The sequence below is a fragment of the Passer montanus genome, unplaced genomic scaffold (assembly GCF_014805655.1).
Source record: "Passer montanus isolate IOZ18808 unplaced genomic scaffold, ASM1480565v1 scaffold32, whole genome shotgun sequence".
NCBI lineage: Eukaryota > Metazoa > Chordata > Aves > Passeriformes > Passeridae > Passer > Passer montanus.
In genome coordinates this window covers 5,851,685-5,866,954 of record NW_024367930.1, presented here as the reverse complement: position 1 = coordinate 5,866,954, position 15,270 = coordinate 5,851,685, and the positions used below count along the sequence as shown (strand labels likewise).

Here is a 15,270-nt window from a genome sequence, read left to right as displayed (position 1 = left end):
CTATCTAATGCTTTCCCCAAGGAGGTATCCTGCTCTTTCCACAGAAATTGTTTGGTTGGTGCTTTGTGGAGGAAAGCAGAGAGGTAGCTAAAGAACTTTATAGCTGACATTACGAGCAAGTAGTGAGATTAAACATATTTTTCCCAGGCACATTTACCAAAGAGAATACAGAATAAGTTTACAATTCTATTGTTCCAGCTTGCTGCGCTTGTTAAAGTGCAGAAGACAATCTGTAGTTGCTTATTTTGTATCTAAGCAACTGTCAGACTCTATCTCTACTAATAAGAAAGGGTATAATTATATGCTGCTACTTTAATTAGCAGCAGATGCCTATGTTTATGAAATAAAATGTAAGATTTTTCTAAAGTGCAGAGCCTTGCTTATATGCAAGTTGCAAGAGCATTTTGGCAGCTTCTGAAGGCTTTGTTTGGCCGTGTCAGCTTGCCTGGGGCAGGGCACAGGGCACTCACAGCCACTTGCTGTGTGCATTAGACCACTGGCTCAGAGCCCAGCTGTCCTGAACACCCATTTGGGAGAGCTGCAGGGCAAGGATAAATCAGTGTCTAATATGCCTTTTTGACACTCCCAGTGGTGGCATGAAGCAAGTTCTTGTCCCTGATTCAAAGACCAAGAATGCACAGTTTGCTTTGGGCTACCTACTGCAGTGCCCCAGAGACTGCTTTCTGCAGGATGTGGTCGCAGAGGAACCAGCACAGGGAAAAATCCTTAACATGAATTTCTGATCTCATCGAGGTGCTTCAGCAGCACGTAGTGATGCAATGCAGCATTTTTCTTCAGAAAGAATAACAACAGGGGCTATTGCTGAGGGTCCTTCTTGGCGTATAAGAGGAGAAGAGTACCGACAAAACAAAATAAAATCCTGAAAACATATGCAAACAGAGAATACAGATGAGAATAACCTTGTCCAGGATAGAAAATACTTGTTAGCTGAGTCTCTAATTTCTATTATTCTGTATTTTTATCCTTGTTTCCATGGAAACAGCACTTGTGCAGTGATGCTGTCCTGCAAGGGAATGAATGGATGCACGCATACTTCTGTTCCTCTGTGAATTCTTCTCCCGGCCTCCAGCAACTTTGAACAAACATACCATAAAGCTGAGGTTCTGAGGACAGTTAGATGGAAGGAGTTTTGTGAAAGGATTCAGGTAAGGGAAAAGTGATTTTGTAAGTTTTCCAGCCAAAAAAATCTCACTAGATAATTGAAAATTTGCACAGGAGGAGAACAAGGCCACGCCTGTAACTGCTACATCTCCAGAAGGTGCTTCAGCAGGAAAGCCCATACTTTCTTGAACATTCAACACCATCTCACACTGCCTGCCACAAGGCACAGATCTGTGGGAAATCTGTTCTTGGGTTTGGAACTTAAGGCTCCTGCTTAAAAACTGTCAAAATGCAAGACAACCTGCAGGAAGGTTTAGGAGGCCCACAGAATAATCTCTTTGCTTGTCCATCCCTTGCGGTGCCTTGCCCTGTCATCTGCACCTGAAGAAAATGAAGCAGGCAACTAGGTTTGGCCCATCTCTCCCTTCCTCCAAAATGAGGTACCATGCTGCCTTTCACAGCCATGTACACAAGAAAAAGGACAGGTCAGATCATCAAGGTAAATTTAGGGAAAAAGCTGAGCATCCATCAATACATTCATCATTTCAGGAAAACATTAAATCCTTTAGCATACCTTCATATTCATAGTTTTTATGCTCCCCTGTCACAGTTGGTAATCCAATTACAAGAACTAAGTTACACAAGACTGCACCCTAGTAGGCTGCAAGAGCATGCAAGCGTACAACCCGTACCTTTGTCTTCTTTTCCTACACTTCCCAATCTCTAATCCACTCTCCACGAGCGCTGCCAGCCATTTCTCTGCTTGCTGCGGTAGATGCTGTCAGCAGAGACACACACCAGATGCTTTCCCACAGAGCCCAATTTTGCTCTTGCCCTTACTCTGCAGCTCTCAAGCAGAAGTCAAGGTCATTCCAATTGCAAATTTCTGTTTGTATTTGGTCTTCCCCACACACAGCGTTAATTCACATTGTGCAAAGCAAAGCTGCCACAACAGGTATCACACAGAGCACATATGGAGGCAGAAGGATCTGCTTGAAGGAGACACCTGCAAACTGGAGCATTTGCATTTGTTCTAAAGATTTAGGGACTAGTTTACCATGTAAGGTATTTGTGACAAAGCTTCATCAGCCTCATCTTGAATGGGCTTTAAGTAATCATCCATGCTTAAGACCAGCTGTATAAAATCACTGTGACCTGTATTAATCAGTATTCTAGGAGATGAAAACTCTGTTTACACCTACAGTCATTTTCAAAGTGACCTGTATGACTGTTGAGCAGTATTTGAGGATTATCCTTTTAACAACAGAGGCTTTCTAACTTCTGCTACACACAGACTGTTTCAGTAACCTCTGTGCAGGTAACATTCAGTAACAGAGAAAAATCAACTGAGTGTGGTCCAAATGCCTGCTCATTTTCTGTGCTATGTGATATGAATATTACTGCAGCTGTGCAGGGAGCAGATCTCCTCAGACCACCCCAAAAGACAGCGAGCATAGCTCAAGGGATGCACACCAAGGTGCAAGAAGTTTCTATTGTACTACCTCGAGTTTTCAGCTCACCCCTCCCAACTCCTCTCCACAGGGGAGGTCACACAAAACACAGCCACCACGGAGCAACAGGAAGCAAATAGCCCAGGTAAATTCTCCCCGAGCATAAACTGTACCATAACCAGCCTCTTACAGCACGTATCATATTCAAGGCCCTACTGTCAGCTCTTTATTATGGCAGAAACCAGTACAAGTTCAATAATCACCTTTAGGACTCTTTTCCTTACCCAACAGAACAAACAGCTATCCAAAATTGTGGATGAGGAAGACTCCCATGTATGCTATTACCTCCTCTTCAGAGATTAGGAAAAGTGTTTTATACTAGCAAGGTTATTAAATGATAGTGTGGCTCATTGCTATCAGTATTTCACACAACCCCCTGCCTTTCTGTTTCTTAACTGAAAATAAAAGGCACAGGATGTTATTTCATAAAAAACTAGGGTGGGGTGGAGGGGGTCCATTGTTAAGCCCCACTGACAACCCTGTGGTGAAATACCACATGCTTAAACATAGCCAAAGTGTGTGTATGTGGGGAATGGCAAAATACAGAAAACATTCTTCTTCTAGAGACTTACAGGTAGCATTCTCATGCTTAAACATAGCCAAAGTGTGTGTATGTGGGGAATGGCAAAATACAGAAAATATTCTGCTAGAGACTTACAGGTAGCATTCCGATTTCTCCAATATTTTCAGAACAACCTCTTTCTGTTGCAGAGCAAAACTTTCTCTCCCTTCAGCTTGCATCAATTTTGTTTTGACTGTTAATGATGCAGTTCAAAATTTTCCACACAAAGCCGGTGGTGCTGGCGAGATGCGGAGATTTACCAGCAGTGCAGTGCGCGGTGGATGAGCGGGGCTTGTGTTATGCCTTTCCATATAATGCCACCTAGCGCCACGGAACTGCCAGGCACATTTGGTTAGATATTCCTTCTACGTTTGGGGATTAGAAATGCCCTGCAAAGTTTTGTTTACTTCAAAGCAAAATGAAAAAGTGTTTCAATGTGGCCATATAACAACACTGGGAAACAGCACGGCGCCAGGGAAGTGTTTTTAATCTGAATCTACATCTGTTTCTGTGATAGATCACATACTCCTTTCCTGCTTATGGAAATTAATACTTGCTGGAAGCTGCTGGCTAATGAAAAATTTACTAATAGAATATGAAATGCTCCTTCATTAATGAAATGTAACTAGTGACTGCAAGAGGCTGATTAGAAAAGAAATTCGGCTTTCTTAAATAAGAAACTCCATTCCCTTTAAGATACTTCTGTCTACCACCAGGACTTAGGCTCTTGCACTTGACCTGCTGTCTCTTCCTCTGCTTTACAGGCTGCAGTTTCACATCACCCCTTTTTGACTCCAACACTGGACACTGGCATGTAAGCACTTACCTTGATTCCACTACTCTGGTCACTCCATGGATTATCCTGCTCATTTCTGAAACATAAATCCTCGTTACAGCCAGCCTGGACCAACATTGTCAAATGCACATGATCTGCTACATCTTCTGTCTTCCCTTCTAAAGACCTTCTCTGCCCATCATCACCCCCCAGCTTTCATCCAGCCTTCTATACTCACTGGAAAAAAATGTTCCCTTCACCTTTAAATTTCTTTTCTGAACTCACTGTGTACAGCTAAAGCTGCTTTCCCCCCTCCCTTTACCACCATTGATTTTTCTTCTGTTTCACTTAATATTTCAGTCCTTTTAACTTGAATTCTGCTTTCCTTGCACCACCTAAAATACTACGATTCATGGTGTGAAAGTCCTGGGGCCTTTTTTCCATGCTTCCTCCATTCCCTATACTCATTTGATTTGCCTGCTGTTTCCCCAGTCATTGAGCTATCCCTCCCTCAGCTTTCCTTCCATTTTCTCCTGGCCCCTTCTCCTCTCTGACCACTTTGACATCTTCCCTCTCTAAGTTTTTTTCATCCCCCTGGAGCAACATCTGCTGTTGGCATTGTAGCTGCCTCGACGACAGAGCTGTTACTTCCAACACACTTCTCTCCTGCCAGCAGCATGGGACCCTTTTTTCTACTCCTCCTCTCAGAATGGCTCATGATGACACTCACCCTCCACTTTGTTCCACTGTCACCTCATTCTGCAGCTCTTTAATCAGTTAATTTTGCATTTCTCCAGGTAAGCAGACATCTTATCATGCCAGATGAGCTTAAATCACACTGGGTATATACAGAAAGACATGGTCCAAGTATGCAAACTAAAAGTAGAAAATTCCCAAAAGCTACATAAGTCCAGAAGGCCAATAAAATAGTTTAGGATGACCTGAAATCTTACCTATCCCTTCACCTTGGCAGTACAGTGCTCTGAGTTTGGTGTGCAGCTGGTCAGGAAGATGGATGCAAGCAGCTGAAATAATTGTCCCTGCATTTGGCTGGTTTTACAGTTCAGGCTCCAGGACATCAACCAAGGAGCACTCATGGGTATCTACACAAAGTTAAATTTGATGGTGCTTAATTAAAAAACGATTTGCCTGTCCTTCCACCAGCATAAACTTCAAATCTCTTTTTGTATATATTCACATCAAAAAGATCTGTTGGTTACACGGTTTCAGTCTGCCCTCTGCTGCAGGCAGCAGGCAGCTCCGTGATGCTGCTCGCCTTCTGAGAATGTAAACAGCACAGGCTGGATCTGTCTTACTACTCAGATATTTTGTGTGTGTGTATACACAAAAGTATATTCAACTCAGAAAAGTTTAAGCTGGCAAAAAGTAAGAGGTACCACCAGGTGTTGCTTTGGAGAGATTTAAAGCCATTTAGTAGGAAATGGCAGAGAAACAAGAGCTGGGTGGGTGGGGTGGGGTGAGGCCACCCTCAGGCGGACAGCACTGCAGTGAACTCCCCAGGTGTAAGGTAGTCTGCACTGTCACCTCTGCCTCCCACCTCACACGACACATACACGCGTGCTGTACCGCATTCAAAAGCGGAGAGAGCAATGGCAAATCTGTTCGATGAAATAACCCGTAAATGTTGTATCAGCCAAAACATGGGGCAGTTATCTACTCAGGCAGCCTCTGTGTTCCAGTGGAAGCCATCATTAGCAAAACCTGGACACTCAACTCACACACCACGAGCAAGTCCTCCTGTAGTCTACTTTGGCACCAGGGTTGTAGGTCCACAGAGGACCCTGTGGCCAAAACTGAAGCCAGAAGGGTCTGCCACTGCTAGCAGCATGCCTGAGGTGGGGCAGGAGAAGCTGGAGCCCAGCTATGGCAGAGGAAGCCATTTGCCCCCATAGTGCCTGTATAACAGCCCAGTGCTTTCTGCCCAGGTCATACCATGCTGCTTGTCCCCAACATTTCAAAGGCATCCTTCCAGAGCGAGCCTGGGTCAGGTCCCATCCTTGTCATGGGACAAAGATTACTTGAGATCAAAGGCTACTTCAGGTCAGAGGGCAGAAGCTACTTGATGTCAAAGGTTACTTTCTAAGGCAGATTTCCAGAATGAGACCAGCCCAGCCTCTGTCACAGGACAGCAGTTAATTCAGGTCACAGGACAGGGGTTGCTCAAGGAGAAAGGTTACTGGAGCTCATAGCCTGCATGAGGCCAGAATACAGAGTTTATGCTGGGTCAAAAGTTCTTTCAGAACAGAGATTACTCAAGGTAGAAGGTTCTGCGAGGTCACAGGGTCAAGGTTAATTTATTTCAAATGTTACTCAAGGCCAGTGGACAGAGGTTACATGAGGTCAAAACTTACTTCCAAGTCAAAGGTTAAATGAGGTGACAGATTCCTGAAGGTCAAGGGTTAATTGAGGATACAAGACAGAGGATCCTCAAGATCAAAGGTTAATGGACCTTGCAGTCCAAGGACAGATGTTCCTCAATGGCAAAGGCTCCTCACAGTCACAGGACAAAAGTCACTCTAGGATAAAGGTTACTTCAGGTCACAGGACAGGTTACTCTAGGTGAAAGGTCACTTGAGGTCAAATCTGGTTTTGGTCTAATCTCACCAGTGCCCACAATGACTCCATAGCCAAGTCTCAGCACGTTTTTATCACCTGGGTGCTGTCAGCTGTTGTGTGCATGTGTCCCAGGAGCACAATCCGAGACCAGCTAGGTTGCCAGGCCCATACCCATGTGTTGGGACACATGAAAGTTTGACAAGAAAGTCTCACAGATATGCATGCTTGGCAGAAAGATTTTTGAATGTAGAAGCTGAAGAAGGAATAGAGAGAAAAGAATATGGTAATTGTATTAGTTATGATAGGCTATAGATAAAAGTTAAGGTATAGATTGGTTTTACTGTATTAAGATGCTCAGCAAAGAAAAGTATATAATGCATTTGTAACATAAACTAAGGGTCTCCAGGCCTGCCTGAAGCTGGCACTGACAGCTGTCGGCACACTCACTGTCACCCACAACCCCGGACTGCTGTAACACCTTGGATGCAATACACTGCATTTTGAAGAGCTGCCTGGAGTCCCACATCTCTCATTCAGGCTCTTACTCCCATGTGCTTGCTCACCACCTCAGCCTCCAAGGAAAGGGACTGCAGGCAAGCTGCCCACTGGGAATGGCCCTTCCACTGCTCTGCCTTCCCAACACACCTCACTTGGCTGGAAAAGGTGCTGGTAGGAACAGGCTATCTTCACACCAGCAAACACTCCAGCAGCTTACCAGCATCGAGAACAGCACTCCAGCATCCAGGAGTGCTTGAACTTGGAAGTACAAATGCAAACGGGCATTGTCATGCAGAATTGCTGAATGGATTAAAGGTGAAACGACCATAGGGAAGTAATTTGTGGTGAAGCCTTGGTGCTGATTTTGAGGTAGTTGCCTCTTCCTTGTCATGCCTGATAGTAAACAGTTTTTCTTCAGAACCTGATTAATAAAATTGGTGGCCAGCCTCTCACATGGATTTTGAAACATAAAGAAAAAAGGGGGGAAAAAAAAGCACAATATAACTGAGATACGGTTGTTGGCTCCAGGGTCTATTACACGCAATTAGGGGAATTAGATGCAAGATTAAAGTCATAATTTGAGATTAGCAGTAACTCTATGTTTGCCAGTAAATTACCAGAGTTCCAAATTTAAGTCCAAATCAGAAAAATCTCAACTTGAGTATCAAGTTTTTGACTGTCAGAACACAAACGCGTAAGGGAAAGTACTTAAAGCAGTGCAATTAAAAAATTAATTCATTTTTTAATCTAGCAGTACTTAGCTATCTTGATAAAAACAAGTCACTTTTTTTTAAAAAAAGAAACACTGACCATTTCAAATATACCTTTCAAAAGTCACGGTAAACCTAAAAAAGTTAGCATGTTGGGTAATGTTAGTCAAAAGCAGCAAGAACCTCAACTCTTTTCCCATGAACAATACAAAAAAGCAATTTCAAGTTTTGCTCTGCTGTAATAGCTCGTTTTTTCAGGCACTGAAACATTCCAAATAGTTTCTTTTAAACGATACATAGTGAACTCTTGAAAATTCAGGCAGTTTCACTCAATAGTATACAACCAAAACTCAAACCCACAATTGCTCAACTCAGTCTATTTTAATGTTCTGCCAGGATAAATGCATGCCAGAAAACAGCTTCTGAGATGCAAGTAATTTCAGAACTGAACACACATTTTAGCAACAGGCAAGCACATCTCTCAGGTAATGCAGACGGGGGGAAAAAAAGTGTTTTCCAAAGGATTTTCTTGTGATTTTCAGCTACCTGTCAATGGGTGAGGTTGTTACAGTATGCCAAAGTTCAAATACTGCCTCAAGGTACTTGGAAATACCAAAGGACTTCATTCAGTCTAAGGTCAAAATAAATCTCACAAATCAGCTCTAAAAGCATTCAAAATGAGATGATAGTAAAGAATCACCATTAGCTGGCAGCGTCACTTTAGTGGTCAGGAAAGAAGACACTTTTTCCATATGGGCTGAGACCATGTTAATAAAGAAAAAAGTTGCAGAAAGACCTGCTAGCCTTGCAACAATTTGGTATTTCACCAATGATCTGCTATTAGCTTGCTTCCTAAAACTTGCTTTTCATACTAATTGCATTGAAAGATTTTATGCAAGATGAAATAAATGCTTGACTTCAAAGTCTCTGAAAGGATATGTTATAAACTTTTCCCTCCACACAGCAATTGAAACAAGCATTGCATTATAGAGCTTTTAAAAGAAAAAAATTAAATTGACTTCTTGGACTGCCCATGTGGACTGTTTACCTGCTGTTAGTAGCTGCCCTTACAATCCCTTTCCTTGCAACCCATGCTTTAATGCCCATGATGCTGGGAATCTCGTGTAATCCAGCCTGAACATGAGTTCACAAAAACAAATTAGGAATACAAGTTTCTGAAGGCACAGAACCATTACATCAACCTTAATCATTTCCTCCTCATATAAACAGAGGGAAATACACTCAATCACCTTTGGAAATAAACAACTACCAGGATCTGAACGTGGCTGTTATTACCAAGCAGTTGTAGCTGATACGCCTTCACCACAGCACAAACATTCTTGGGAGCCCATAACTTGTTTGCATCCTTTCCAAAATAACACTTGTCTGAACCCAAAGGAGTTGAGAGAAACACCATGAAATCAGGTTTTCTAACTGATTTTTTTAATAAACTATAGAAGAACAAGGTAACATTTCAACCAAAGTCATGACAACTGCATGCTTAAAAGCAAATACATAACATGTCCGGATTTTTCTGTTCTCTTCAGGAAAAAAAAAGAGAAAAACTCAACATAATGCATAGATTTCTACACATATTCAAATAATAGACTAAAGCAAGCAGAAACACAACTGGAAAAAATGTTTTGACAGTAATTCCAGATCTATAAAATTTTAAAAAGGAAATTTCAGTTCTAAGAACCTTTATGTGGGAACAAATGACTTTTTTTATACAGCATGAAAATAAGTTTTATCAATTGAGGCACTAGAAACAAACTGACACAATAGCTCAAATGCATCTAATTTGTGAACTGAAAAACCTACAGCCCATGGCATACTAAAAATTAAGAATTTAAAAGGTTGCATTAGACTTGCACTTGCACATTGACACAGTGAAATTAGTGGAAAACTACTGTTTTTTCTGTTAGAATAAAATCAGGTTCTGATTGCTGTTTCCAAACAGTTATCTTCCTAGCTTTTTCTCATTGTCCTCGCTTGCCTTATGTCTTCTCGTCAGGAGAAAAAAAAAAGGGAGAGGTTTCTCTGCCACCCCATTCAGCAATGTTTCTGAAGAAATGCAAAGCACCTGTCTTTGTACAGTGGTTTCATCTATGGTGCTGGATATTCCCTTACTCCAACAGGTTCCCCACATCACTGAGCTTCTACAGATTAACAAATTTGTTTAGAATCAGGTACTCAATAAGTTCTATAAGGGGTGCTTATTTCTACCTTTTGATCCACATTTTCTACAGGTGTTAGCAAGTATTAAAGACAAGGAGTCTTCACACAGTAATCAGGATGATCACACAGCAAGAGGAACTTGAGACAGAAAGAAAGGAGCTCATATGAATACAAATGCTGCTTTCTTTATGAGGAAGAATATTCATGATCCAGTGAGGTTTCCACCCAGATGCTACAATAACTGGCACCTCTAAACACTAAAATATACCTCGATATCTTAATCAGGCACTTTAATAGAAAAACAAAGGAGTAACTTTTTGTAACACAGGTATTGTTATAGTTATTCTGTAAGGCCAGAACATCTTCTATGAAGCATTCAGAAAATTAACTGTCCCACAGAACCAACTCTTATCAAGGGCTAAATGAAAGGAGAGTCCCTCATTAAACAAGCCTGTTAGAAAAAGAAAAGGCTGAAAAATGGTTAGCAAATATTTGGTAGAAGCCATTAACCCCAAACTTAGATTCTTCACTATCTTATGTAAAATGCAGTGCAAGGTTACTTATCCCTTGAGATGATGGATCCAAAAGTAAACATTCAATGTGCTTTAATTCACAAGATTTTCTTTCCCCACCCCCCCCCCCCCAAAAAAAAAGTTTTCCACTGATAACAAGCTCCCTGAGGGAATACATCTATTTTTTCAAGGGAAAAAAAGCAATCATTTAAAAAGCAAACTGCAAAGCTCCAGCAATTAATAGTTGCCCTATTTTGAGCCATAACACATTTTCCACCACCATTTCTTTGGAAAACAGAAGTTAGAACAACTACACACTGGTCCTGTAAGAGGACCCTGATCTCCCTTCTTTTATACAGCATCCTGTAGATGACAGTAACCATTCTTAAAAAATGGTAATAAATGTATTTCAGTCCAATACACTCCAAAGTTATAGGAAAACTCTACCTGTAAGACTTCATCTACCAACACCTAAAAGGTTAATTATAGTTTCTGTCACAAAAATACAGAAGCATGGAGAAGAGATGGAAATTCACTTGTAAGGCTGAACCTTTGAGAACTTCTTTGTTATGAAGGTCAAGGGACAAATGAAACAATCTACAGACACACAAAACACATTTTTATGGTAATGAGAATGCCAAGTGTTTAAACCGTTCTTAAGTAATTTATTTCTTTTTACTGATGATTTACAAGGCCTTGATTATTAGACAAAATAGCATATTTTAACTAAACTAAAAAAAATACAAACCAATAGAGTATAGAAGGAATTGCTATATGGTTCTGTAGAATATATCACACCCAGTGCACACACTGCTTTGTTTTTCTCATCGGAACCTATTTGTTACTTAGAGGATTTTTGCAAACAAATGTTTTGGTCTAACCAAAATGTACTGTACTGCTTCAGACCACTGAATTAGGCTCGAATTCTGGCATTAGTCTATGGTCTAAACCACTGCAGTAGATCTTTCAAAGAGTTTAGTGTCATAAAAACTGATCTAGACATTTTGGAGCAGTTAACAAGAGACAGGAGTTATAGCTGCATACAGTTCAGTATGGTACACTAACGGAAGCTAGAAGTTTTAGTACACTTATTGCCAATTTCTCCCAAATTTTAACAAGCAGAGCTTCTTTGCAGAGACATTATTGCTGATAATAAGGCTGTTGAGGAAAAGGGTATCCAGGTTGTTGAGGTGGCGGATATGGTGGCTGTCCAGGAGTTTGGTACACAGGTGAGGGTGCATATGGCAGATTATACTGACCATACATGTACGGATTATAGCCCATTGGCATTGGCATCTGGCAATACCTGTGTGGGGGGAAAAAAAACAGCATACCTGAGTTGATAAACACTGATGATGGTAATTTGCAAAAACAACTCATTAATAGATACAAGCACACATGCAATCTCCATAAAAGCTTTCCTTTAATTTTACTTTGAGTGCAGCAGGTAAGTGGTAACTTTCAAGGAGCAAACATGAAAACTATTACAGTGTGTGGAACAGAAATGCAGACAGAAGATGGAGTAAAGGCAACTTGCTGGAACTGGAATTGATCTAAATTAATTCTCAAATGTTTAATAACATTGTGCATATTTCAATATTTGCTGAGCCTGCTACCAAAGGAGAGCACAGCTGCCTTCAATTCCTTGTGATGACACCAGGAAGATGGAAAAAAGCATCAGAAGAAAGCACTACTCAACTGGAATTTTCTCTGTATTTTTCAGTATCTTAGTATCATACAAAAGACTTGAAAAATAAGATATGCCAACAGTTTTGAGATAACCACCATCAAATGATTATGTAAGTGTTGGCAATAATCAACAAACTGCAGTTAAGGAAATGCAGCCCTATTTTCCTTCTCCTTTAAAGAAGATGAACTGTAAACACTTAAAATGTACCTTCCCACAAAAGGTACAAGCAAATGATTCCTACAAGAGTTACATAATTAAAACTAAGAAAAAACAAAAAAAAACCCAACCCAAACAAACAAAAAACCCCAACCAATCAAAAAACCAACCAACCAAAAAACTAACAAACAAAATAACCCCTTTCCTCAAACAGCAAACATACCTTCAACAATAACCAACATGTTATTGTTACATTAAAATGTTACACACAAGAAAAAGTGCTTTTAAGTAACCGGATAACAAAAAATCTGCTTAAGTGTTCCTGTAACTTACCCTGGGTAACCGGGATAAGTTGGGTAAGGTGGTCCCTGTGCCTGTGAAGGTGCAGTGCTTGCTGCAGGTGCACTGGCTCCTGGAGTAGGAGCTGGAGGAGCAGCAGGAGCTGCAGCTGCTCCAGAGGGTGCTAATGCAGAAGAGGAACTGCTTGCTGCAGAAATCACTGGTGGTGGTGGCCGTGCTGGCGGCTGTGGTTTAGTCCCCTAACAAGAGAAAGTGAATTAAGCTGGAGCTTCTTTATCAAAGTCTTGGAATCAAAAGCTCTGGTTATATGATTAATTCATTTTTATTTTCATTTTAAACAGACATTCTATATTTTGTCTATACAGATAATGCAAAGTATCTAAATGGCAGTAAGCTTTTAATTTCAAATCTAGAAATGATGAACATGAATAGTACATAACACACCTCTCTGAAAAGCCTTAAGATTTTGCCCTCTATTTCACTTCAACACATTTCCAACCATACTAGTATACTAAGGAGTGATACACACAAATTACAGATCAGTTTAGCATTCTCAAGTACAGACCCAGTATTTTCAACCCACTAATTCTGCAGCATGTATTTACCACCATGGTTCTTGGGGCTGGAGTGGGAGCGGGCGATGCTGCTGGCTTGCTTCCTGCTGCTGGAGTGGTTTGATACGTAGGCAGCGGAATGGAGGGAGCGCTGGGCTCCCTAGCAATGCTTTGTTGCAAATCTCTATTAAAAACAAAAGAGCAAACATGCAGCTTAGTTTAGGAATGGCTTGTTATACACCGCAGCCAGTTAAGCCAAAAAGATGCAGCAGAGTAAGTCTAATATTTAAAACATGATCACTGAGCTAGCTCAAACTAAATTTGGAGTCCAAATCACTTGCACAGAAACCATCCTCTAGCCAACTCTCTGATTAACTGTTACATTTATTTTCTAATAATGTCTTCATGTTCTAACTCAGTACTGGGTACAGATCACAACATTAGCCAAAACAGTAAAAGAGCACAGCAAGACTCAGCAGAATGTTCTATCAACACTAACCCTACAGCCTTAACACTGAAGATAAACATTGCAGAGGTGTGATACTCAGGCCTCTGCCATATTTAGGCAGCCTAACAGCTTCCAAACTACATGAATATATAGGAAGACAAATAAAGGCAGAAGGGGTTGTAACTCAGACTTTGTTTACAAGCACAGAGCCCAAATGAAAAGTATCAATTCTACAAATGATCAAGTTTGGAAAGGTAAAAATTGAGGGTTGAGCAACCCATTTTTAAGATTGCAAGTACACAGAACAACTGCAGCTTCACCAACCAAAATTTTAGTAACAAGTCGTCTTATAAAAGGCTACATGCTTTGCTAAAGAACACTAATTAAATGGCAAACCTTGTCACTTATGCTTTCCTCTTAAGAGAAGAGCCTAAAAATCCATCTGAAACATATTAAACATATTATACTATGTCTGATCTCATATAGGGGACAACAACAACAAACACTCTTCCTCACATGAAGGACAAAATGTGCTTCTCTCCCCAACACTGTAAGCAATCCATATATCTAAGCAATGATGAAGTATGAGACTAGAGCAGACTGCAGAGCAGTAGAATACTGATGCTTTTCCCTCATCATGCTGAAGACATGGAAGGAAATCATATGATGAGGCATCTGATTTCTCAAACTAATTTGACAGCAGGAGCAGGGTGCAGAAATCAAAAGTTCCTCAAAGGACAAAATAAAAAATAACTAACAAATGCATGCCAAAAAGAACAAGAGTGAAATCATAACATGAAACAGATTTGTGTTGAACTGCATATAGGAACAATAGAGGAAACTTCAGAGCAGATTTTCCCATTTATTTCTCCTATCACTTTCTTAGGAGACATGAGAGTAGGACCAGGATTAAAGTAAAGAAGCGACAGGCTTAGCACACCTATTCTTCCTTTCTCATTTCATCATAATAAACATGTCCCCAAAGATAAATTTCTGATAAATACTTTACATTCTGCAATGTTTAAACAAAATATGGAAATCTTACTTGAGCAGTTCATCTCTTTCAGTCTTGCGAGCAAAGATAATGTCACTGCACTTGTTCTGGAATTTCAGCAGGATTTCTGTCAGCTCATTGTAAAACTAGTGAAGAAAAAAACCACAATACTCTCAGTCAATACTTTCAGACTCCATGCTGGCATATTTCTATATATTGATCCAGTTATAGGTGCTGTACTATTACAGTGCCCAGAACCTGTTGTTCCATTAAGGTTTGCTAGTACATTCTATTGTGCTTTTCAAAACCAAAATTAGTCAGCTGCTGTTGCCCATCACTTTAATAACATAGAATTGTGTGTGTGTAAATATAAAAATAGTTTGGGATAACTAAAAAAAACATACTAAACCCAGTGCAAAACTAGACCATTTCTGGTGATGAGCTATTTAATTTTGTAAAGGATAATTGTTTATTTTTAATTTTATTGCTCTCAGTTCCACGCACTTCATTTGTATAGATATCTCAGAAGTTGTGTTTTTTCTGTCTAATGAGCTATCAATAAACCAGCAAAAAAATACTTAGTACAGAAACCATACGACACCTTCCAGATGCCCAGATCAAAAAAGCAAGCTAAATACAGCTTTCATTATTTCTCACGTATGCAGTAACAACACTTAAAACAC

General features: G+C 40.4%; 1 protein-coding gene across 2 annotated transcripts in view; it reads right to left on the bottom strand.

Moving 5' to 3' along the window:
* Window positions 1-9,176: 9,176 nt before the first annotated feature.
* LOC120505000 (programmed cell death 6 interacting protein) overlaps window positions 9,177-15,270 on the bottom strand; it is a 31,249-nt gene continuing 25,155 nt past the window's right edge. For both annotated transcript variants that reach the window (XM_039715052.1, XM_039715053.1), the window contains exons 15-18: window positions 14,639-14,733; window positions 13,197-13,329; window positions 12,625-12,830; window positions 9,177-11,751 (exon numbers count right to left, since the gene is read on the bottom strand). In XM_039715052.1, coding sequence (XP_039570986.1) covers window positions 11,586-11,751; window positions 12,625-12,830; window positions 13,197-13,329; window positions 14,639-14,733 — 600 coding nt within the window. In that variant the 3' untranslated portion in view covers window positions 9,177-11,585. The remainder of the gene's footprint in view (window positions 11,752-12,624; window positions 12,831-13,196; window positions 13,330-14,638; window positions 14,734-15,270) is intronic.